At 41.1% G+C, this 26,146-nt stretch overlaps 1 protein-coding gene across 1 annotated transcript in view; it reads left to right on the top strand.

Moving 5' to 3' along the window:
* syne2b (spectrin repeat containing, nuclear envelope 2b) overlaps positions 1-26,146 on the top strand; it is a 95,513-nt gene that overhangs the window by 2,019 nt on the left and 67,348 nt on the right. Inside the window, exons 2-31 of the mRNA XM_088354986.1 lie at positions 306-367; positions 2,774-2,869; positions 2,943-3,020; positions 3,086-3,178; positions 6,154-6,356; positions 6,422-6,621; positions 9,512-9,615; positions 11,599-11,712; positions 11,842-11,979; positions 13,775-13,939; positions 14,018-14,130; positions 14,218-14,386; positions 15,335-15,431; positions 16,868-17,067; positions 18,341-18,505; positions 18,625-18,765; positions 18,831-18,932; positions 19,771-19,947; positions 20,027-20,185; positions 20,482-23,379; positions 23,450-23,644; positions 23,706-23,837; positions 23,933-24,126; positions 24,193-24,271; positions 24,362-24,459; positions 24,528-24,648; positions 24,717-25,007; positions 25,086-25,681; positions 25,756-25,911; positions 25,983-26,133. Of these exons, the coding sequence (XP_088211112.1) occupies positions 306-367; positions 2,774-2,869; positions 2,943-3,020; positions 3,086-3,178; positions 6,154-6,356; positions 6,422-6,621; positions 9,512-9,615; positions 11,599-11,712; positions 11,842-11,979; positions 13,775-13,939; positions 14,018-14,130; positions 14,218-14,386; positions 15,335-15,431; positions 16,868-17,067; positions 18,341-18,505; positions 18,625-18,765; positions 18,831-18,932; positions 19,771-19,947; positions 20,027-20,185; positions 20,482-23,379; positions 23,450-23,644; positions 23,706-23,837; positions 23,933-24,126; positions 24,193-24,271; positions 24,362-24,459; positions 24,528-24,648; positions 24,717-25,007; positions 25,086-25,681; positions 25,756-25,911; positions 25,983-26,133 (7,487 nt within the window). The remainder of the gene's footprint in view (positions 1-305; positions 368-2,773; positions 2,870-2,942; positions 3,021-3,085; positions 3,179-6,153; positions 6,357-6,421; positions 6,622-9,511; positions 9,616-11,598; positions 11,713-11,841; positions 11,980-13,774; positions 13,940-14,017; positions 14,131-14,217; positions 14,387-15,334; positions 15,432-16,867; positions 17,068-18,340; positions 18,506-18,624; positions 18,766-18,830; positions 18,933-19,770; positions 19,948-20,026; positions 20,186-20,481; positions 23,380-23,449; positions 23,645-23,705; positions 23,838-23,932; positions 24,127-24,192; positions 24,272-24,361; positions 24,460-24,527; positions 24,649-24,716; positions 25,008-25,085; positions 25,682-25,755; positions 25,912-25,982; positions 26,134-26,146) is intronic.

Genomic DNA, 26,146 nt, shown 5'->3' with positions numbered 1-26,146 from the left:
AGTAGTTACAAGTTGGTTATAACATAGTAATAACATAGGGATAACATAGTAACATAAGTTGTTATTTTAAACTTGCATATCTAACTGATAGCAATTAATGCTCATTAGTAGGAAAAAAAGTAGCACAGAAACAAATGAAGAAGGGGAATCCAACCCGACTTCTAATATTTTAAACCTGGTTATAACGTAGTAATAACCTAGTAACATTATAAGTTTTTATTTTAGAACTGCATATCAAAATGGTGGCATGGTAATCAGTAGCGAAAAGTAGCCCTGGAATAAAATGTATGTGGTTGTGTGTGCAGTGGAGCAGGAGCAGATCCAGAAAAGGACTTTCACCAACTGGGTCAACGTCCAGCTGGCTAAGGTGAGCTAGCTCCATTTTTGAGTCCTATTTCCAAACACTTATCTCTTGTAACTGGTATCGGCCCTGTATCGACACCTGGTATCTTTGCGTGCCATTTTCCTAGTCTTTAGTACCGAATCGGAACGGTAATGCACGATTTAGTGCACTGAAGAGAGAATAATGACATCATGGGGTGAAGTGCCGATACTAGCTATAGCGATCTATGATACTACTCAAAGTGGATTTAAACAACTGTAAAATTATGTATTCGTTTATAAACATTAACAAATGTTATATACCTCATATTAATGATACAAGTATATATTTTTTTACATTTTGATGTAGAAAAGAAGGAATTGTTTGTAGTAGTGGTATCGGTATCCCGTATCGGTATTGATGAACACTCTAGAGTTGAGTGTCTGTATTGGTCTGAAAAAATTGTATTTATAAAATATATTGTATAAATGATATTATAAATATTATTAATTGGAAACACTATTGGAAATATTGAGAACAATCGAAGGTAGGAGTGGCAGTAGAGGTAATATTATTAAAATGCCAAGTACTGATATCAGGTTTTGGTGTCGATACCAGTCTTAGCTTACGATATCGGTACTCGTTATCGGTGGCAAATTGCAGAATTGGATGCTGCTAAGGAAGTACTAGTATCAAGTTTTGCTGCTGATACCGGTCTTATTCTACGATATCAGGGTACTGGATACTGGAGGGCTAGTATCGATTTCAAGTTTTGTGGTCGATACCAATTATATTTTATGATATAAATGGCTAATGGTAGAATCGGATGCTGGCATGCAGGTACCGATATTAAGTTTTGCTGCAGATACAAGTCTTATTTTACGATATCAGTGGTTGATTGTAGAATCGGATGCTGCTGTTGTGCAGGTACCGATATCAAGTTTTGCTGCTGATACCAATTCTATTTTATTCCATGATTTTAGTGGCCAATTGTAGAATTGGCTGCCCTCTAGTGGCTGCTTCTTATACAGGAACTGGGAAATTAAGAGGTATTTTATTGTTTTATTTTTTTAATGTAATATTTTAGATATTTCTTTAAAATTGTCTGCGTTTTCTTTTGGGACGGGAGGGTGATTTTGTTTATTTTTGTCATTGCTATTAACGACAATAGATCATTGATACTGTTCTAAAAGTAAGTAGTACTGGATATCCCTAGAAATATCGATAATAATATACTCTGTTATGAGTTTGGTTTTAGGTTTAGGGTGACAATGGAGGACGTTGTTGGATCTATTTGGGTTGGGGGTATGGAGGGGGGTTTGGCAGGCATCCTTCAGACAATAAATAGAACCACAGGAAAAGACCGACAGCAACAGACGGATTAGGGACACCCTCCCACTCAAACACAAACTAAAGAGAACGTCCCCCACCTGATCTTAAACTTAAGGGACAGCGTGTAATATTTGTGCCTCCTAGTGGAATAAAAAAACATTCATTTAGTTCAAAACATACAAAAGAAACATTGATTTGAATCACAAACAAAAACAAACAAAAACAAACAAACAAAAACAAACAAAACACACAAAAACAAACAAAACAAACAAAACAAACAAAACAAACAAACAAAACAAACAAAACAAACAAAACAAACAAAACAAACAAAACCAACAAAACAAAAACAAACAAAGCAAAAAAACAAAACAAAAACAAACAAAACAAACAAAACAAAAGCAAACAAACAAAACCAACAAAACCAACAAAACCAACAAAACCAACAAAACCAACAAAACAAACAAAACAAACAAAACAAACAAAACAAACAAAACAAACAAAACCAACAAAACAAAAACAAACAAAGCAAACAAACAAAACAAAAGCAAACAAACAAAACCAACAAAACCAACAAAACCAACAAAACCAACAAAACCAACAAAACAAACAAAACAAACAAAACAAAAACATACAAAGCAAAAAAACAAAACAAAAACAAACAAAACAAAAACAAACAAAACAAAAGCAAACAAAACAAAAGCAAACAAACAAAACAAAAGCAAACAAACAAAACAAACAAAACAAACAAAACAAACAAAACAAACAAAACAAACAAAACAAACAAAACAAAACAAAACAAAACAAAACAAAACAAAATACATGAACTATCAAACTAATGCCAATTTGAAAAAATATCATAGGTAAAGAAATTAAAACATTTATTTTACATAGTGGAATCGGTCGACGCCATGTTTATGTGGCAACTTGCTGCTACGCTACGCTCCGTGGCACTAGTTTTCGTTCGCATTAGACAATACAGTGCCGTCTAGTGGTCAACTTACAGACTGTGGCTTTAAATCCCCCCATGCAATGTTAGCATGAATGCTAACAGCTAACCTTGTGTCCATAACAAATATTTTGTTTATAATGAATAAAGAAACAATACATTTGCATCTTCAGAGAAGACCCCCATGCAGGGTGGTGGATCTCTTCGAGGACTTCCGAGATGGATCCAAACTTTTGGACCTTCTGGAGGTGATGAGCAACCAGCGGATTGTGAGTCCCAAAAAACCCTATAAAAAAGGCTAATGCTAGCATGGATGCTAATCTCATATACCGGCCCCGTCAGAGTCGTGAGCGAGGCAGGGGAACGTTTCATCACAGGAGCAACATCGAGAAAGGCCTGGCCTTCCTCCGACGAAAATCGGTAAGTATCGGATCCGGACGGTTGGTTGGTGTTGGTGTTAACGAGTTGAACTCGTTTGCTTTCAGATTAAACTGGTCAACATTAACATTCCCGATATCATCGATGGAAAACCGTCCATCATTCTGGGCCTCATCTGGACCATCATCCTGCAGTATCACGTGAGGGCAAACATTGAGTCAAACAAATATTTGAGTTGTATTAGTTTTATTTATATTTTTGATTTTATTTTTTATTACTTATTTATATTTATTTATTATACATTTATATGCATATACTGTATGTATGTATATATTTATACACTGTATGTATGTAAATATTTGTATATACACTGTATGTACCGTATTTTCCGCACTATAGGGCGCACCGGGTTATAGGGCGCACCCCCAAAAAATAGTTTTTGGTCCTGTATCTTCCATAGATAAGGCGCACCGGATTATAAGGCGCTACAATGGGAACGTCGACAAAACAGTCAGATGATTCAGTCCAACTGATTACCCCCTTAACATTCCCAAAGCTTGCAAAGAAGCAAATACGTGTCGTAGACACGTGCGGATGCGGTGTCCGTACGATGTCACTCAAATGCATCGTTCCAAATATCATTCGGAAGGTTAAAGTCTTGGGATTCAAGAAATGCCAACCATTCCTTAGTTTCTATTTTCTTTTCGCTCGCAACTTTACTGTTCATATGACAATAAACACTTGGAATTGAGTTTAATTGACTCAACTCATCACAGAAACATCAAGATTGTTCTAAAACAAGATACCGGGAAAATATAAAGCCGCATAGCTCACCTAAGTTCTCACGTTCAATAATGATACGTAATCATGGTCTTCTTACAACCGTGAGTGAAGTAAATCCAGGAGAGTAAATTATTTGCAAATACAGACTAATAAAACATGTTTCTTTATGGTGTACTTTAGCAAGCTTGCTACGCCATTGCTAAACTCGGCCAATTGCAGGGTTTGTTTTGGCCATCTAGCCAATCCAAGGCTCCGAATAACTTCAGCCAATAGCGATCGATTTAACGGATGATTGACACATCTTTTTCGGCCAATTGCAGGTTTTGTTTTGGCCCTCTAGCCAATCCGAGGCTCAGAATAACTTCAGCCAATAGCGATCGATTCAACGGATGATTGATACATCTTTTTCGGCCAATTGCAGGGTTTTTTTTGGCGCACTAGCCAATCCGAGGCTCCGAATAACTTCAGCCAATAGTGATCGATTTAACGGATGATTGACACATCTTTTTCGGCCAATTGCAGGGTTTGTTTCGGCCCTCTAGCCTATCAGAGGCTCCGAATAACTTTAGCCAATAGTGATCGATTCAAATGATGATTGACACATTGGTTAGCCAATGAAACGCCGGTATATAAATCCCAGCATACACCGCGGACTACTCCACGTTCGGGGGAAAATCGAGTCGGCGGCTGTTGCGTAAGTTGCGAGACCTTGCGATTTGATGTTGAGCCATATATAAGGCGCACTGTATTATAAGGCGCATGGTCAGCTTTTGAAAAAAATTAAGACTTTTAGGTGCGCCTTATAGTGCGGAAAATACGGTATGTATATATTTATATATACACTGTATGTATGTATATATTTGTATACATATATTTATAATTTGTATATTTATTACTTTTTATTTATTATTTCTAATTATTTATAATTTTTTCATTCATTTTCGTCATAATATTTTTTATTTTTTCATTATGTTTTTTGTTTGAAATTTTATTATTTTTTCATTATATGAAGTAGTATTTGTCTTTTTTATCTCAAAATAATTCCTAAAATAAACTGTGAAAAAAAATCACATAACCATTTAAATTACATTTGTAATATTTTAAATTTTGCAATAAATAATTTAAGTATCCTTTTCATTATTAACTAATGATAGTTCTTAAGATTAACTCTGGAAAAAAAAGCTTTAAATATCAATTACGATTTAAATATTCTTAAGAACTTGTCCAATTCGTGTTTTTCGACCATTGTGAAACTCACCGTCACCGAGTAGAGTCAAAACAAGCGAGTAATGAAGTAAAGGTTCTTGCTATATCTATGATGTCTTTTTTTTTTTTACAAAACTTTATTGAAACCAACAAATCTTTGTTCGCTAGTAAAAATATTTTATTTCATTTGATAATTTAGTTATTTGATCAAATATTTACTTCAATGTGTTTCCTATCAAATTTGAAAATTTAATTTAATTGCTAAATTGACTTTTTATTTCTATTTTTTTTTCAAACTCGCTTATTAATGGGGTTTACACTCATGAACTAAAAATGATTTATGACCCTGCCAGTAATCTCGGTTGCCCGCGTCCCCGCGTCATAAACGCATAATTTTTGCTGGGGACGCATAGTCTCAAATCAACGTCCGTCCCCGGGACGCAACCTTTTTGCCACAAAATTGTCATTATTACCCGATTACTTTTTTTTAACAAAGATTTACCGCACTCCAAGCTTTTCTTCAGGCAGATCCGCCATTTTTGTTTTGGTCTCGCGGTTCGAGTTTTCGGCCAACGAGATCTCGTTGTGTAGTGAAAGGAAGTCTGTCTTTTTTTAGAGAACCGGCTTTTTTGGCTCGACTCATTAAAAAGAGCCGGCTCTCAAAAGGCTCACTTGCTTTGATGATTGATATTACGAATTATGTTGCATAAAGAAGTTAAGAAAAAAAGGAAGTATGAAAGGAGAAAATTTAAAAAATGACAGGTTTGTGGTTACCCCTTTAATCGGTATATTACCAACAATAATTTGATGCAGAAAATGAATTAATAATTTGATGATTAATACTGGCGGCAGTAGCTCAGGAGGTAGAGCGCTCGTCTTGGGATCAAGGGATCCCAGTTCGAATCCTGGCTCGTCCGTGTTACATGTCGAAGTGTCCTTGGGTAAGACACTGAACCCCTAATACTCCCAATAAGCAGGTTAGCGCTATATAAATGGAGATCATTTCATTTCATTTTCATTTAACTGAATGAATATATAGATTTATATTATATATTTGTCGCCGATTTACGATTTCAACCTCTATAACACTAAATTTTGGGGACCCATAGATCCATAGATTTTTGAGCATGCGAGTCCCCGGGACCCATCACTTTTCAGAGGTAAAATGAACACTGCCCTGCCACAGATTGAGGAGTTGGCCAGTGGACTCTCCTTCAATTCGCGTCAGTCGTCTATGGAGTCTCTGGCCAGTCTGGACTCTCGCTCTTCGTTTGGCGCTCGTTCTACCGGCGGCAGCCCCGCCCCCTGCCGGGCGTCGCCACTCCACGCCCGCTTCAGGATGTCGGCCAAGAAGGCGCTCATGCTTTGGGTCCGAGAGCAGTGCCACAAGTGCGTACGATTGGCTGAAATATTGAAGCTTAAGTGTGGAGATGTTTGACCACGATGGTGTTCAGGGCCGGATGCTCGGTGAACGTGAAGGACTTCAAGGGCAGCTGGCGCAGCGGTGTGGTCTTCCTGGCCATCTTGCAGGCCTTGCGCCACGATTTAGTGGACTTGTCCCAGGCGGCCAGCAGGAGCAACAAACAGAACCTGGACGAAGCCTTCCGATTGGCTGAACGGGAGCTCAACATCCCACGGCTGCTGGAACCCGACGGTAAGGTCGCCAATGATAGGTTCGTTCATAAGGGGGTGGAGCTGGCTGGAAAATATCGTAAACCTTATAAAAATAAGCACTGTGGGAAAACAAAATTGTAAAATATCATAATCTGCAAGTCCTTAACCACCAGTGTGCAACATTCGACTAGAATTTGTAGTGCAATACATCAGTTTACCACCAGATGGCAGACTTAGTTGCCTTCCTCTCATTTTCTACAAAAGTGGGTGGAGCTAGCCGGAAAATATCGTAAACCATAATACAATAAGCTACAAGTATATACAAATCTGCAATTTCTCAACAACTAGCGGGCAGGAGTGGAAGATAATTTGTAGTGTAATACATCCAAATACATCCTCTCACCACTAGATGGCAGACATAGTGGCGTTTCTCTTTTTTTCTACAAAAGTGAGATTAGCTGACTGGAAAATACCTTAATCCTCATAATAATGAAAAAAAAAATCTTCAAGTATTAAAATCAGAAAGTACTTAACCACCAGTGTGCAGCAGTGGACTATAATTTGTAGTGTAATATCTCCATTCACCACTAGATGGCAGACTTGGTTGTATTTATTTTTCTACACGAGTGGGTGGAGCCTGCCCCTCCAAAAAGAAGTTAAACATTATCATAATAAGAAAGAAAAAATCAGATATGTAAATCTGTAAGTACTTAACCACCAGTGTTCAGCAGTGGACTATAATGTGTAGTGTAATATCTCCATTCACCACTAGATGGCAGATATAGATGGTAAGGCGCCCGCTTTGAGACTGGGAGGTCGGTGGTTTGCGCCCCGGCCGAGTCATTCCTAAGACTTAAAAAGTGGTCGGCGGCGCCCTCTGTTGGCTGCGGCTGCATCGGCTCGCTACAACGGGTCAGGTGCAATCGACATTTCGTTCTGTGTACATTGTTACACAGAATGACAATACAAGGAAATTATTATAATTATTATTATTATATATTGTATTTATTTTTCTAGAAAAGTGGGTGGAGCTTGCCCCTCCAAAAATAAGTTAAACATTATCATAATAATAATAAAAAAATTCAGATACGTAAATCTGCAAGTACTTAACCACCAGTGTTCAGCAGTGGACTATAACGTGTAGTGTAATATCTCCATTCACCACTAGATGGCAGACTTAGTTGTATTTATTTTGTCGAACAAAGTTGAAAGTAAAGTCAGTAGAGTTTGTCGAGAACCGGCTTCTTCGGCTCGGCTCACTAAAAGGAACCCGCTCTTTCGGGTCCTAAACGGCTCTTCAGGTTGTTTTTGCTTCTTTAATCCCAACATGATAACATGATGATGACAAATATCATGTAAAAGTATGCACAAAATGACTTAAAGGAATGGGGGAATAGAACAAAAAAGAAAAAAATGAAAAAGTAGTGAAAAGCTGAGAAAAAAGGAGGAAAATTTTAGAAAAAAAGCCAGAAAAAAAGAAAAGAAAGAAATGTTGACGTTGTGTCCTAAATGCGGTATTTTGAAGTCGAGCCCAAGTAGAATGAAGTTGAGTAAAGTTTGCAAAGTTTGTCGAGAACCGGCTTTTTCGGCTCGGCTCACTAAAAGGAACCGGCTCTTTCGGGTCCTAAACGGCTCTTCCGGTTGTTTTTGCTTCTTTAATCCCAACATGACCAAATATTATGTAAAATTATGCAAAAAATGACTTAGAAGGGGGGAATAGAACAAAAAAGAAAAAAATACCAAAATGAAAAGGTAGTGAAAAGCTGAGAAAAAAAGAAACAAAAGGAATAGAAAAAAAGAAGGAAAAATTTAGAAAAAACCCAGAAATAAAGAAAAGAAAGAAACGTAGGAAAAAAGTAAATAAAGAACAAAAAGAAAAAAGTAACAGCTCGGAAAAAATAAACACAATGAGACTTTTTAAAAGGAATTTTTAAAAAAGTAGAAAAAAAACACGGAAAAAAGAAGAAAAAGTTTGGTTGCATTCAAATAATTTCCAATGATATCAAGTGAATCTTGTTGCCAACATTGTACTTCCTCTAAAAAAATGTGATTAAGTACAGTTCTGTATCTTACAACCGACTCAATAAGCCCCCAAAAATGTTAATATTATGCGACAAAATATGTCAGGAAATAAAAAGAAATGGATATCTTGTGAAAGAATTGTAAGAACAAACGACGTTTGTAGGCCGTACAACCTTTGCAATCGTACATGAGACAATTCATTCAAAAGAGAAAAATCATTTTGCATTGCCGGAAACTCAGCAAAATGTAACTTGATGTCAAGTTTTGGACATGTCTGATCATTAATTATCTTGCCACACTTGGAATTATGGTTGCTCACTGTTGTTTCAAGCGTTGCTCACCGACTTTGTGTGAACGCTCAGACCTGTGGGAAATTAGAAGGAACATTGCTCGTCTCCCCAGACCACACAAAGCTAACAAACAAGTTGAAACCTCGTAACATTTGTCATGAAGAATGCTCGTATTTTCTGTACCGATGTCATGGCGGCGCCCTCTGTTGGCTGCGGCTGCATCGACTCGCTACAACGGGTCAGGTGTATCGACATTTCGTTCTGTGTACATTGTTACAAAAAATGACAATACAAAGGAAATTATTATTATTATCATTATTATTATATTGCTCGGCAATAAAATAAATCTAGCGACGGACACGAATAAATCGACATGAACAAGTCTCACAAGCGTGTGAAAGAAGTCGTGTGTTTTCCCGCGCTCCGCCTGAGGGACAGCTGAGTGTCGGCTGATCGGCCCGCTGCCTGCCGACCCCGCCGCAATATGAAACGCTTTCTTGTTTAGAATTTTCTCGCCTGTTACTCTTTTACCTTCTGGGGTGGGAGTTGGTGGGCGGGTCAGGAGTTGGAAGGTCCTGAAAAAAAACTGATAAGAGTCCTGCAATGATTCCCATGCAGATGTTGACGTCCGGGAACCCGATGAGAAGTCCATTATGACTTACGTGGCGCAGTTCCTGCGCTACTCCAAAGACGCACCTGTGCCTGAGGAGGACACCTTACAGGTCAGCCACTACTACTATTTCCCAAACAATTTCCCCCAATTGCCTAGCAAAAGTATTATATTAAATTACTTTGAAAAAGTGAGCATGTTTAGCGGCCATTTTATACTACAGAAATGATGATTTTGCGCCAAAAGTGCCTTGCAGCCCCCAAAGGCCACTTATCTTCCACAGCTAAGCCCTGCATATGATGGTCGCCAAGTCCTGTCATTTAGAGATGTTTTTGCCCACTGCTTCCCTCTCTAGCCACTTAAGTGTGCAACTTGGCTGCAGCCTTTCGCTCGCCAATAGCCGATCTTGTTATTGTTGACAGGTGTTTAAGGAGTGATTCAGGCACCTGGCGCTTGTCATCTTTGACTTTTGTCACTGTTTTCTTCTCTAGCCGCTCAACAAAGCCACTTGACTGCAGCTTAGCTTTTGTAGCGCATCAGACAATTCCTTAGTATTTATAAATCTAACCACCAATCGACATATTTATCGAATCTCGTCTCGTGACGTGCATGTGTGCACTCCAGAATCTTAGCTGCAGTGATACTTTTTGAAAATCCTTCCTTCCTTTAATGACTTCCTTCCTTTCTTCCTTCCCTCCCTCCCTCCCTCCTTCCTTCCTTCCTTCCTTCCTTCCTTCCTTCCTTCCTTCCTTCCTTCCTTCCTTCCTTCCTTCTTTCCTTCCTTCCTTCCTTCCTTCCTTCCTTGTTTCCTAACCTTCTGCATCCTTTTTTCGTTCCCTCATTTGTACCTTCCTGACCTTCTGTTTCCTTCCTTCCTTTTTTTTCTTTCTTGACTAACCTTCTACATCTTCTTTCCTTCTTTCCTTCCTTACTTGCCTCCTTCCTTTTTTCCTGGCCGTCTGCGTCCTTCCTTCCTTCCTTCCTTCCTTCCTCCCTTTCTTCCTTCTGACCTGGTCTCATGCATCCTTCTTTCCTTCCTTTGTTCCTTCCTCACCTCCTCTTTCCTACCTTCCTTCTTTTTTCTCTCTCGACTAACCTCCTACATCTTGTTTTCTTCCATAATTCCTTCTTTCCTTCTTTCCTTCTTTCCTTCTTTCCTTCTTTCCTTCCTCCCTTTATTCCTTCTGTCCTGGTCTCATGCCTCCTTCTTTCCTTCCTTTGTTCCTTCCTCACCTCCGGTTTCCTACCTTCCTTCATTTTTCTCTCTCGACTAACCTCCTTAATCATGTTTTCTTCCATGATTCCTTTCTTCCTTTCTTCCTTTCTTCCTTTCTTCCTTTCTTCCTTTCTTCCTTTCTTCCTTTCTTCCTTTCTTCCTTTCTTCCTTTCTTCCTTTCTTCCTTTCTTCCCTTCTTCCTTCTATCCTGGCCTCCTGCATCCTTCTTTCCTTCCTTTGTTCCTTCCTGACCTCCTATTTCCTACCTTCCTTCCTTTTTTCTCTCTTGACTAACCTCCTACATCATGTTTTCTTCTGTAATTCCTTCCTTCCTTTTCCTCCTTCCTTCCTTCCTTCTCACAGACTGAGTACCTGCGTCCTCCTAAAGCACCATCTCCGGTCACCCTGCCCGTCAATTACACTCCTGCTATCTCTGCTTCTCCACTGCGGCAGGTATTTCCCATCATGCCTTGTGGGTTGTTAGAGGGACTGGTTCATCTCTGATTTGGTTCTGGTAGGCCGGTGCAGAACCCATGCAGATATAGCTTTATTTTGTCATCACCACAGCAATCCTCTCAAAACAAGACTACAAGGTGCATGAGAGGTGGCATTAAAATGTTGCGGTAGAACAGGCTCAAAGGTCGTTTAACTAAATTACCCAGTCATAAAATAAGTTACTGTGGGGATTACAGCAGTTTGAAGGCTCTTGGATTGCTTGATTAGCTAGCTGAGTGACAGCAAATTCAGTCTTGCTGCAGCGTGCTACGAATAAATCAATTGATTGTCGTATGTGGTATGTTGTTATGTATTCAATTCCTACCTGATCACTAAGAATTCAGCCAGTAAGTAAATGAAAATACTGGTCTTTTGGGTTCCCAGGCACACCCTGACCGCAAGGCACAGGAAGTCTCATGCTGGCTTTTGCAGGCCTACGAGGAGCTTCTAGAAGGTTGGGAATCTACCCAGGGCGAGAGCTATGCAGAGCGCTATCAGGTATGTATGTTTGTGATCGTTCGAGTGTAGGTGAGCGCAGATCCCACTGGTTGCCACCCTCTTCGGGGAGATGGCGTGCCAGATCCTGAAATGATAAGCGGGTGATTTTTATGTGCATGTGTTTTTCAGGTTTTCCAAACTTTTGTTGTGTCCTTCAACGAGCAGCGACGTCCAATAGTCCCTCTTCTGACGGCCATGAGACGGAGCTCTACCCTGAGTGAGGAGCAGCGAGGACTACGAGAGGCCTGGGATGCCCTCAACGAAAAGGTAGACTCTTACTACAGTACACCCGGGGATATGACATAACGTTAAAATGGCCTATTGTGGGAGATAGAGACCTATGGAAATCAGCAAACCCCCTGTACCCTAGATAGAAAATAAAAACATTAAAATAACCCGGGACATTATACGCGCATATGATTAGATAACCTTAATTAAAGATCAATATACATGTAAAGGAAAAAATAAATTTTGTATAACTTTTGTTTGACGTGACATTAGCTGGTCTGATGGAGTAGCAGGTGGATGCAGAAGGGGGGAGGTGATGGCGACTTATTTCAAAAATTCCACTTGCGAGGACTATCACACCCCTAGAAGATTCTCTTGCTTTAATCACTTCCATAATTCTTAATATTTGTACCGTTCGGCGAATTGTTTTGCCTTCTTTGAATTCCTTGATCATGGCCAGCTTTGTTTCCATGGGTTTTGTTTACACTCAACACTATTGATTTAAAGTGGCCTAGGCCTCATCCACAGGGTTTCTGTAAAATAAGATTGTGTATTGGAATGAGGCTGTGTGAACCACTCTTCTTGAATCCATTCAATGATCTGATGAACAGATACCTCACAAAGGTTCCTACCCCCATGACAACGCACTGCAGCAATACTGTAAATTCTCTTTGGTTTTCAACCCTGTAGATAAATAAATAAAACAATAGAAATTGTGTTCAATACTTTTCGAATTAATATAAAGTTCTCCCACTCATTTAGAGGGTATCACACAATTGACTCTTTGATTCCTACTTCAGGTTCACTCATAAAGTAACTACAGTACAAAAATGACAGTATTGTATCGCCAATGCGAAAAATATTTCCAAAGCACACAAGATTCTAAACTGAATGAAGGAAGATAGACATTGTAGGAGGGAGTTCAGCCATTCAGCCACGCAACTTAGCAAGATTAGCGATTCCTTTGCCTCCTGGGTATTTCTTGATAATCGTAAGCTTGGTTTCCATGGTTATCATGTTTTTGTTTACCCCTTTAGCATAACTGCAACCTTTGGGACCCATAGTGAATAAATACAGTACAAAAAGTACAGTATTGCATCGCAGATTCGCAAAGTCTTCATGAAGCACATGAAGCAGCATGTTATGACATGGACCAATAGCAGAAGTTATAATTTTTGGACATAAATCGGATAGTTGGGAAAATGCTGTAAAGGGGAGTGTAAGGTTTTAACATTTATTAAACTGAAATCTGACTCCTAATTCCACACAGTAGAAGCATGTTCAGAAGTCAGAGAAGTTGAATTAACTGTAAAACTGTAAAAAGAGCGAGCGAGGGCTTCCTGGTTGCCCACTTTTAAGACACATGGCGATCAAATGTCCAGCCCCACGACCAGGCCTCTGGCTGATTGGTCCGTGCCGTGTTGATGTGAATTTCCCCATTGTCCTTTGAAGCTTGGGAGAAGGGTGAGAGGTCACCGCCGTCCGGACAGAATGGGGCACGACACACACATTCTAACCCCCCCGGGGAGGTGATAAGAAAACCAAAGAAAACTTTCCAAAGCACAGTCGTTTAAAAGGTTCCACTCAAGGCTAAGGTGACACAAAGTGTTTTTGAGTATAACCGGAATAAAACAACTTAGGAAATAGTATATAACTTCAGGAGACGGAAACACATCTCATTCTACACCTTAAAGTGAAAATGATGTAAGCCGGGGTGACCGTATCTCGGGGGTCTGCTGTACTCGTTTCTTAACAAGCCTGTGATGATGGATCGTCACTTGTTAAAGCAAGAATGGTGTAGCCCTTAATACCACCACCATTGTTTTTGTGACAGCTACGAGAGTACAAGCTAGAGTTGGACGTGAGCTTGCCAAAACCTCTGGATGGGGTTGCACGTTGGCTGCTCAGGACAGAAGGTGTTCTAGCCGAGGAGGAAAGTGACCCTCAAGACCACGCCAGGGCCTCAGACCAAGCCAAGGAGAAACAGGAACAACTCCAGGTGAGAAGCTGTGGACAACATCAAATCATTGACCCTCTCGGACAAAATTGATGTTCTTCTGCTGTATATGTGATCCAGCTGTGCCTTGAAGAGATGCCCCAGCAGATAAAAATTTTCCAGACCTTCCAAAACCAGGATGAGGATGGAAACTCGTTGGTTCCGATTGAAAAGATGGAGGATCTGAAGAGACGGTGGGTATTAATTGCCTAGCTTTTGGAGCTATCTGACCATCTTCTAGGCTCACCATTGGTGACAATTAACTCAAATTTATATCATAGGTTCACCAGCGTGAGAGTGAGCGCTAAATACCACGGCATCAAACTGGAGTACTGCCAGCACCGTCATACAGTTTTGGATTTGCTTAGCCAGATCAGAACCAGAGTACTCTTGTGGAAGAGGCCTTATCTTTCTCCAGAGGCGATCCGGCTTTTGCTCCACGAATGGCATGTGAGTTGTCTTCTTTTTGGGACACTTTCCCGACACGATACATATGAGACCTGGATACAACCGAGTATGCCGGTAGTACTTGAGTAAACTAGACCCAGATGTATGACATTAATCTTGACTGAAGAAAGGATCACAAAGGGGATAGAAAACTGTGGTACACAGCCATGGTACCCCGGATTAAAACATCATGATAACAAAATAGTGTATAGTATGAATTATTTTTGTGTACTATGCAGTGTACATTTGTTTGAATAAATAACAGAATAAATAAATATAAATGAAAAGGAAAAGGACATTTTATTTACTTTAGGTGTGACGTGACTGCTACAGTGGAGTAGCCGGTGGATGCAGGGGGTGAAGATTAAAAACCAAACATATTTAAAAATGTCCACTTTCAATGATTAGTTTTAACCACCTCCTTATTTTTAATAATAGTCTCAATCATCAATTAGTTAAGGCCATGCAACCTAGCGAGGGTAGTCATTCGTGGGCCTTCTTTGTATTTCTTGATTATGTCAGCTTCGTTTTCATGGTTACGATGATTTTTTTTCTCCCTCTTGCATCACTCTTAGCCTTTGGACCCAAAGTATTTATTACAAACAATACAATATTGTATCTCAGATTCACAAAGTCTTTAGGAAACACTCAAGATTCTGAAGTGAATGATGAGACATGATGGGAAATAGTTCAGCACACAGCATATAAACATTTTCATGATGCCTTGATGCAAACAAATGGAAGATCAACATTATGTATGATGTCGAGTAATTGCAGAAAGGCATCTTAGAAATAATCATTGCACGGTGAAAGTTTGAATTTTGTCTCTTTTTGGGAATCCAAAAAAGGTGGGGATGCTGTATCCCTGGAGTCTCCTGTAACTAGTGTTCTGGAACAAATACCTTTCCTGTTAAGGATAAAATGTTGATCTTTATTATTGTCACACCTCAGGAAGTGGTCACGAATCAGGAACTTCCGTCCCTGCTGCAAGCCGCTCTCCATAAGTTGAAGCAGGTTTCGGAGAAATACTCGAGCAAGTCTGCTCTTGGTAAGTCAAGTCAAGTCAAGTCATGTTTAATTGTGACGCCCTTAATCACAAAGAGTCTCAAAGGGCTGCACAGACCACAGATTATTGCAAACCACAGACTATTGTGACACCATCCCCTGATCTAAAACCTACATGAGGGCAAATAATATACAGATGTGCTGAATTGACTTACTCAAGACCAGTGTTACCTCTAAGCTGCGCGCGTGCGCAATTGCACACTGCTCGCACATTCTCAGCGCACAAGAAAATCTAGCCATCGCACAAAATTACTTATTAAGAAGCGACTTAAGTCAAAGTTACAGTGCATGAAGGTAAAAATACACGGGTTCCCCTGACGTCGTGTCCTAAATGCGGTATTTTGAAGTCGAGTCGAAGTAGAATGAAGTTGAGTAAAGTTAGTAAAGTAAGCAGTGGCTCAGGAGGTAGAGCGCTCGTCTTGGGTTCAAGAGTTCGCAGTTTGAATCCCGGCTCCTCCGTGTTACATGTGGAAGTGTCCTTGGGTAAGACACTGAACCCCTAATACCCCCAATATGCAGGTTAGCGCCTTACATGGCTGCACGGCCGCTATTGGGAAATGTGAAGCACACTGTAAAGCGCTTTGGGAAGTCTTGACTTGAAAAGCGCTATATAATGCAGATCATTTCATTTCATTTCATAAAGTTTGTCGAGAACCGGCTTCTTTGGCTCAACTCACTAAAAGGAACCGGCTCTTTTGGCGCCTAAACGGCTCTTCAGGTTGTTTTTGCTTCTTTAATCCCAACATGACCAAATATTATGTAAAATTATGCACAAAATGTCTTAAAAGAAGGGGGGAATAGAACAAAAAAGAAAAAAATACCAAAATGTAAAAGTAGTGAAAAGCTGAGAAAAAAAGAAACAAAAGGAAGAGAAAAAAAGAAGGAAAAATTTAGAAAAAAGCCAGAAAAGAAAGAAAAGTTTGTGTTGCATTCAAATATTTTCCAATTATATCAAGTGAATCTTGTTGCCAACATTGTACTTCCGCTAAAAAATGTGATTAAGTACAGTTCTGTATCTTACAACCGACGAAAAAAGCCCCCAAAAATGTTAACATTATGCGACAAAATATATCAGGAAATAAAAAGAAATGGATATCTCGTGAAAGAATTGTAAGAACAAACAGCGTTTGTAGGCCGTACAACCTTTGCAATAGTACATGAGTCAATTCATTCAAAAAAGAAAAATAATTTTGCATTGCCGGAAACTCAGCAAAATGTAACTTGATGTCAAGTTTTGGACATGTTTGATAATGACTTAGTTGCCACACTTGGGATTATGGTTGCTCACTGTTGTTTCAAGGGTTGCTCACCGACTTTGTGTGAACGCTCAGACCCGTGGAAAATGACAGGGAACATTGCTCAAGACCCCTGCTGGAATTGCAGAGTACTCAATCTCTGGGATGTCTTTTTGGCTTTCAGCTGCAGACTATCACCGCGTTTCTCAACAAGTGACACAGCTGGAGGGGGACACGGCGGCCATACTTGCCGAGGTCTACTCAGCCAAGAACAACCTTGAACGAGTTCTGAGCGCCTGGGAATCCTACGGTGACGGTTTGAGCTCCATGCAAGCGTGGTTGGAGCAGGCCTCGGCTGGGCGTGCAAGCGGGTCTCGACCTACGGTACTCGAGTATTTTAATCATTGTTACTAGACTTGTTACTAGGTCTCGTCTGGCCCTTGTGGCTCGCTCATTCGGTTGTATGGCATCCAATACCCTTTCATATATTTACATGTGAGAATGCCCATTTCTGCCAAGTTTTATGGACTTTTTTTGTTGCTAAAGAGTAAAAATAAAGGGAAGAAAGAAAAGAAAGAGTAGGAGGGACTGGGCATGGTTTCCTCCTGGGTCTCATCGGGCCCTCGTGGCTTGCTCGTTGAGTTGTATCGTGTCCGACCTCATTTTCATAATTTTTTTCAGTACTTTCCCACATTTTATGGAATGTATTGTTGCTAGAGAGTAAGAATGAGTGGAATAAGGAAAAGAAAAAGAGGAGCTGGGTCTTGTCGGGCCCTCGTTAACTAGTTTGGTTGTATAATCATACCTGTCGCGCTCCAGGGCTCCATGCCCTTACAAACTGTCGTATTTTCCCTTACAAAATACAAAAAAATCTTGCACTATATATTTTTTTCAAATGTGTTTATTTATGTAGTTTAACATGTTACATTGTACATGTGTTTCGTCATATCATATATATTGTTGATTAACATTTTGTTGTGAGGTACTGAGTTGCTCGACATGAATGAGGTTTATTATAAAAAAATGTTCGAGAATGAAGTAGTGGACGTTCACTGTAGAAGGAGAAAATACATGCAAATATAATTAAGTAGAATAAAACATTTTCTTATTCAAATTATTAATTCATTTTCTGCATTATATTATTGTTGTTATTATACTGACTAAAGGGATAACCACAAACCTGTCTTTTTAATTTTTCTTTTTAGACTTCCTTTTTTTCTTAACTTCTTTATACAACATAATATCTCGTAATATAATGCATCAAAGCAAGTGAGCCGTTTGAGACCCGGCTCTCTTTAATGAGTTGAGCCGAAAAAGCCAGTTCTGTAAAAAGAGACAGACTTCTTTTCACCACACAACTCGAACTCGTTTGACCTAATTGATTTGCCGTTTGGTGATAGTCGGTGTATACCGGATGGTACCCATAATTGACAGATTTGCGTTTTTCCGTAAAGATTTTCTTCTACGTCGTACACGTCTTAAAATGCATAGTAAACATAATTTGTAAGGCAAAAACGTACAGGTTGACAGGTATGTATAATACCTGATTCCATCCCGATCCCCCAGAAAAAAACATGTAAAAAAAAAAATCTAGACAATTAGGCATTGAAACACAAACAAAATGATGGGTTTCTAACATGTGTTTTGCAAACTGTAGGCGACGTTGGAGAGCGTGGCCGAATGGGGACCCCGACAAGCTCACCTGAACGAGGTCGCTAATTTTCTGATGGAGTACGCCGACCCACAGACCACCAGCAGTCTGGAAGAGGAGCTCGTCAAACTCAATATGGACTGGGCTGAGTTCGTGCAGGCAAACAACTCGGTACATTGTCACAAGTTGTTGATGACAATTCAAAGAAACTGTGTTGAGAAGTTTTTCTTCTTAGCCACGTCTTTAAAACTGAAGCAACTCAGTGAACAGACCTTTTGTGCTAATTCAAGGACTGCGCGAGAGATTCTGACACCGACATCCAGACTAGACCACAAAAACTTCAAGCACTTGTCAATGAGGCCAACTTTATCTTTCAAGAACCTGTCGAGACGACCTCTGGTCCTTTACGCATCTACAGGAAAAGAATCCAGGTGGAACAAAGGAAAGGGTCTCTACAGTTGAGGAGAGTAAATGATGAATTGTATTTTTCCTGCAGTCTCTTCTGAGGAAGCTAAAAGAAGAGGATCTGGAGACTCTAGATTTTTCTCCTGAATTTTCTTTGGATCAAGTGCAGAACCTGAAGTTGGCCATGTCTGAAGTGAGTTGATGCAAAGACTATTTACATGCAGGCAATTATTGGATTGGAAGCGTAATATTGAATTTCTGGAGCAGTCCGAATGAATAATTTACGTGCCCACGGACAAACTAATAACTCCTTATCCATGGCATTTGTGAATATTCAGACAAAAAGAGTGAAGTGGGAGAGAAGTCACTACACAAATAAACGTCATTTCCGCATTTAACGTCCGACATAAATTAAAAGATAATTTCATTCATATCACTCATGCGATAAAATACTATGCTTGATTGTTCCAACACTCAGCTCCGTTGCTCTGATTTGTGTGTTTACAAGGTGTGCTCGTAACGTGGCTTGCCAAAAGCCTAGCTTTATACAATTGATGGATGTATACAGCTGTAGCATTTTCACCATTGAGGCAAAAAATAAAATGCGAACGTCCTGGAGATATCAACCAATACATATGAGGCTTTTTAGTGAGTAAGCATGAGGTTGTTTCTATCGTTCGTCTCTTATTATAAATCAAACAGTACTTTGGGTCATAAAAATATCCCGGATGAGGGAAACTGAGCGTGTACAGAAGTGATCGGATCACCCAACATCTTGTACATGTCGGAACAATCGTAAAATGACACAACTAACAAAACATTTGCAATCGGAAAACTCAAAGTCGGACTAATTCCTTAATACTCCTCGTTTTCATTGCTTTACATTATTGGAATACAACCAATATTTGATTTCCAATCAAATTTTTGCCCACTTGTAAACATACAGTGGGTATGTTACAACCTTAGCTGATATTATTATCAAGGACCTGCAAAGTAACTTTAAGGACATGCATGTGACTTGCTTAAACCAGGTGAAGGAGACTCTGTGCCTGACAGAACAGTTATGTGCAAAGTTGCAGCACAGCGTTTCTGGTCTTGACAGTCGCTTAGCCGAGCTTCTGCACTGGGAATTCGAGGCTAGGGAGATGTACCAGCTTCTGAAGACTGCAGAGCCACAGCAGAAGGGAGGCCAAGATCCAAGAGCTCGGGTAAGATGATTTACTGAGCGTGAGTACCGTTTACTGCAACAGGGCATTGACTGTCAGTGGTCTCCGTCTATTCCTGTAGGTTCTGATTTCCCGTGGGCTTCAGCTGGAGGGGCAGTTGGTTACAGAAGAGCAAGACCTTCAGGTGTTGATTTTGAATAGTCAGAAAACCTCTCCCATTCAGTATCTGCAGACTACCATCATTCAAGACAGAGTGCGGGCAGCACTATCAAAGTCACAGGCCAGTAGATTTTTCCTCTTGTTTTTGGTTTGTAGTCAATATGAAATACAGTAGACCCCCAGCATACATTGATTCATTCTGAAGTGGAGATTGCGATGTGAAATTACCATAAAGCAGGGGAAAGACACCTAGGGTAATTAACTCTGAACCCCCGGTACGGCAGATGGAAACATGAAAATAACAATAGTTTGTACTGAGTGATAATTATGTGTAGGGAATGCCATATCCTGAAATTCTACTGTATGGGATTGTCTGAAAATATTATGTTTTGACTCAAAATGTGTCCATGATTATAGGATGCAGTATCAATGCTGAGTAGTTTGGGAGCAAAAAGAGACAGAAGCAAGAGCCCTACAGGAAGGCCTCCATTCAAGTTTTTTATCCAAGACAGAAGCACATCTCATGAAGTAGTGCCGATGGACACTACGCCCCCAACACCGGAGCGTTCATCATCCCTGATGGAATCACATCCATCTCATGAAACATTTGTGCCAAACATAGTGGTTGAGGAATATCAAGAAGAAACAGTGAGTGTACCTTCTCAATGCTCTGGGCAAAGGATTGGAATATTTTCGGCTAAAACAAGTGTGCAGCAACACACTGTGGAGAACTACTTGCCTTCTGAGAACCTGGATGGAGAAACATTGAATCAGGAGACCAAGAGTCCCCAGGTTCCAGTCCAAAGAATAGAAAAAGAAGTCCAAAACAAAACTGAAAAAGAACTACAAGAGACGAAGCACCAACAGAAAGACACAAAAGACTATAAAGATGGGCAGTGTACAGTAGTACATGAGGAGGTTGAAACCAAACTCCCTCATAAAACTCAAAAACATGCACTGACTTTATCAGTGAAAGATTCTCTAAACCAACAAGAACTCCAACACAAAAGAGCCCAGGCCGCAAAGAATCGCCCATGGCTCCAAAAAACAGCACAAAAGGGAATTAAAAGTCTAAAGGAAGATTCTGTTCAAGAACAATTTTGGACTACACAATCTCAGACCAATAAGGGTGCCATTGGATATATCCAGGAAGGTGGTCAACATGCAGAAGTACAAAACCTAAGGGTCCAGTCTAAGTCTGCAGGTGAGGCCAAATGGCAAGAACAAGTACAGCAAATGGAAATTCAACAGGAAAAACTAAAACCAACTGTAGAGCCAAGTCGAGATACCCACATTGTGGTTCAGTCGCCAGTTCAGCTCGCAACGCCCATTCAGGACCAAGTTGTAGCTCAAGGGCCAACTTGGGCTAAAGTTAGGGCCTTATCTCCTCACACGGACTCAATTCCCATTCAGGCTCAGAGTCATACAAAGACATGGGGAGCCTCTCCTAAAGTTCCAGCCCAGGCCCAGGTTTGCATCCCTCAACAGACATCAGAGCTGACAAGCCTTGCAAACTCTGCAACTCAGTCCTACATCTCTCCAGTCCCACTGGCACAAAATCCACATTTACTGACCCATTCCCAAGCTAAAGCTGAAATATTGCTAGAGGGTCAAACCACTGCTGCACCTCCGCCTTGTCCTGAAAACCAAGCACAGAAAAACTTTCCCCAGCAAACATCTCCTTATCTAAAGTACCCGACTCAGAGGCATCAACCTCTAAGCGGTCCCGTCTCAATGATGCAGATTCAAACACAATCGCAGGTACAGACACAACCTCAAAGGTACACTCACCCCATAATTCAATCTCAATCTAAAACACAGCATTTAGCAACATTTGAGAGTCATCATCCGTCAAAAGCTCAGTCTCAAGAGTATGGACAGATTGTGATTCAAACACACACCAAAACTGAAGCTCTAGCAGAGATTGAAAGCTCAGCTCAACCAAATTCAGATTATTTTATGTACACTCAACCAGTGTTGTCAACCCAAGATCATTACCATCAACAGATTCAAACCCAACCAAAACTTCAGCACCACTCTCCACTACCCTTGACTCAAGCTCAACATGCAGCCCACCCTGTAGTCCAGCCTGTAACACAATATTACAGCCAATCAAATCCCCCTGGCCACTATCCAAATCAAGTCCCTCCGGGCCAACCACATGTATGGACCGAGGTTTGTAGTTCACCCTCCATGTCTACACATCAGGCTTCAGTGAAACCCCTCTTATACCCCCCATCTAACTCCCAGCCACAAAACCCATTACAGCTGTGGGCTTCTGCGCAAGAGGCCCAAAATAAAGACATGACCCAGCAAAGGCAACAAATCCCCCAAACATTTCCTCAACAGACATTTGAATCGCCACATTCTCAGGTCCTACGAGAACCACAATGGACACAGGCTGGTCACCCACAAAGACCCACAAAGGAGCAGTCTGGGTATTCTAGTATGCAGCAGGTACATAACCACCCTCAGGTGCCACAGATGCATAACCGGCCCCAGATGCAGGTGCGCTCTCACACCCAAGTGCAGCCCCAAATGAGACTTCAAAGTCAGCAGCAACCTCATTGCATGCAGACTCAGGGACCAAATAGTATTCAAACCGACTTCCATTTCCTCCAGAGCCAGACCTATCTGCCTGCTGTTTGGCCTAATATCCATGCTCAAGAACCTCAGCAACTAGAGCAGGCCAATCTCAAGTGTACCAGCCAGCCACAACTTCAACCTCAACACCTGGTTCAGACCCAATCTTGTATCCAGACACAAGTCAATATGCAGCCAAATGCTCAGATAAGTCAATTAAAGCCTCAGCCACAGATGACTGCCCTGCAATTCAGACTCCCGGCTCAAACTCCAATCCCGCCACAGGCAAGTTCTTCAACACAGCCGGCATATTCACCTCAACCAACACCCCCTCACATGATGTCGCCCATAACCGAATCAAATAATCCCTCACCACTCCCAACTGAACCTCAACCACAAGCTGCACGGCAACTTGTAAACCACCCTTCTGCACAAACAAATAGTAAATCATTTCCTCAATGTAAACCTGAAAGCCAGGGACTGCCACAACCCAAATTTCAACCACCAAGCCAACCTCAGGTTTTGACACTCCCACAAAACATGCCTCAAATATTACCTACTCAGCCATGTTACCAACCTAAGACTCAATTCCAACAACAGTCTAAGCCTGAATTCCAGTTTACTCCTCAGCTCAATGTTTCAACAATGACCCATGCCAGCGTGTTATCTGTGTCAAGCCCTTCACTAGAAATCCATTCGGCTCCTAAATTACATTCACAATCCCAAACACAGGTGAGTCTACAGGTTTAGCTTTTTCCAGACCTCCAACTCTTTTTCTTACAATGTGCTGCCCCAATCCTAGGAAGAGTCTCCTGACTTTGGCATGCAATCTCCAGTACTGGCCCAGGCTCCTCCACAAGCCTACTCTGAGGCCTATGCCAGGGCCCAGGCTTTGGCAAGAAATGGCTTTGAGGAGGCTAAGCACTGCCTACAAGAACACATTCTGGAGGCCATTCGTGACAAATGTCTACCACCCGAGCAAGCCTCAGAGAAAAATGTAAGTGGAATTATTTACATTGTGGTGGAAGTAGTTGACTAAAGCGTTGTCTCCTCTGTAGACTCTGAGAACCCTGGATTCAGAGTTACTGGATGAATTCCTGAGAGCAGCCAAAGGTATGGAGGCATTCTGTACACCATTACAGCTTAGAGATATGGAGTCATTTACACAGTCTGTCAGGTCACAGTGGGAGGTAGGATTTTATAGTTCCCTTTAAATCTTGCACCACTTGAGCTGAAACCATTGTGATACCTGAGATGGGCGTATTGCTCTGTCAATGTCCCCCAGACTTGCTTTTCATCCAAGGGTGTCTTGGCCAAGGTAGACCAGCAAGCAGAATCTTTAAAAGAATTGTGTGACATGTTAAATCCAGAAGATGCCCACCGCCTGGCCCACACTCAGCTGAGGGAGTGTGAAAGTAGCCTAGCAGCCATTCAGCGACAATTCAGTGGCGATCAAGAAACGCCCATACCGGAATCTAAGTGAGCAGTAAAATAGCTTCCATTGGGCAGTCCTCGGAAGCTAGATTTTAATTAATTGTTTACCAGGCTTCCTGATGTATTGAATGTGGAGGATACGTCAGCCGTAGAAACAACACCTCTTGGCAAACCTTCAATCTCATCTGAGGTATCATCACTACTTATATCACAAATGAGCTAGTAAATTATTATAATTAAAGTATTTTTCCTTTTACAAACAACCATATGTGGTTTGTAGGTCTCACAAATGAAACAGAAGTCAGCAAATGAGGATCAAAAGTTTAAACAACAGTCATCATTTGACGATGACTACGACAAAAAGGAGAAGTTATACAAGTAAACAGATTTATGGGGATTATGGGAGGCTTGAAATGGGTTTGCCTTATTCCTGTTTATATTTTCAGATATGAAATGTACAGGAAGTCTTTGCAAGTTCAGTTATCTAAAAATGACCAGAGTATTAGAGATGTTGCCTCAGACTCCGTGACTCTAAAAGGTCTTCACACTCGGCTACAGGAAATCCAGGTAGCACGAAGCATGTATGATTTGCATAACAATTAACACAATGATTTTAAAGATTTATTTTTCCTTAGTTCCTCAGGCAGGATACAGAGTCTTTGTGGGGCGAGTTTCTGAACCAGTACTCCCAGCTGAGTGGAGGTGCTGATTTAGAGCAGGAGAAAACAGATCTTCAGCAACAGTGGCAAGCCCAGCAGTCAAACCTCCAGAGGAGAGGCAGTGCACTGGGTGCCGCCCTCCGGCAGATTGACTCCACTGAGAACCACATGGTGGACTTCACAGATCGCCTAGACCGTTACTTAAGACAACCCAAAGATGTCACTGCCTTCACACTGACTGACACTAACATCCTGAAAGAGATCAAGGTCCACCTCCCATCATGACACAGTGACAAACATTATCACTTTATATCTGTTCCTAACATCATCCTGTTCCTCCTCTAGGAACTTGATGAAAACATCCAGAGTGAGCTTGATCAGCTGGCCCGTCTACAGCCTGAATCCAAAAACCTGGATCCAAGTGATTGCCTACCTCTCTCCAGGGAGGTGGAAACACATAGAAGCAGCCTGGATCAGCTACGCCAACAAGTGCGCAAGAGTGAGGCAGCTGCTCGCGCTTTGGACCACTTTCTCATGTCCCTTCGTACTGTCGCTGAGGACATAGCCAGAGAACAAAGTTCCCCTATCAGTGATGTAGCAGTTCTGCAATCCTGTTCCTCCAAAATGGCTTTGATACGGCAAAGTGTTGAAAGTCTGAAGGAGAAGGCACCACAGTTGGATGTCCTTCTGCAGGGGGCACGTATGACGGTCACCAGGAATGGTTCCCCTGCCTCTTGCCTGGACATGGTCAGCGTCCTGCTGAGCAAACTGAAAGAGGCAGACTGTCAACTAGTGGGCCAACAGCAGGGCCTCAAAAGAGAAACTCACAACCAGTCTTTGGGCTTGAGGAAGAGGACTCTTTTGGGGGAACTGAGAAAGCTTCAGGACAGAATAGAATCACGAAGCCTGACAGAGGCCACGATGCCAGCTATACAACAAAGGTGTGCCTCGCTGGTCTTTGGCAGTTCAAAAATTCTAACAAAGATTTATTTTCTATTTTTTATTCTTATTTTAGACTTCGATCTCTAACTGATTTGGAAGACCAGCTGCTGGCACTAAACTCAGAGATCCAAAGTCTCAAAGAACTTCCTGAGTGTCAAGAAGAAGGTCAAAACCTGCTGGCTGAGTTGGAGACAGAGTACAGCCAGACTGTAACATCTTTGATGGAAAGGTATGTTCACTGAATGTTCTTGCCTGATCCAGACATTTGTCTGTGGCACCTCAAGTCACAATGTCTTACAGGAGGCAACAGTGCAGCATCCTGATTGAACTTCTGAAGAAGTTCCAGAGCTATCGGAGTCATCTGAGCAGCATTGTGCTGAAAGCCGAACAGACCATCAGTGAACAGGCCTCTTACATGGGCAAAGACAACCTTCACAAGACTATAATCAAGGTGAGCCACCACA

The sequence above is a fragment of the Urocampus carinirostris genome, chromosome 15 (assembly GCF_059441175.1).
Source record: "Urocampus carinirostris isolate Australia breed hairy pipefish chromosome 15, RoL_Ucar_1.0, whole genome shotgun sequence".
In the NCBI taxonomy this organism is placed as follows: Eukaryota; Metazoa; Chordata; class Actinopteri; order Syngnathiformes; family Syngnathidae; genus Urocampus; species Urocampus carinirostris.
Note: the sequence above shows the minus strand (reverse complement) of the source record. Positions and strands in the feature narration are given on the sequence as shown.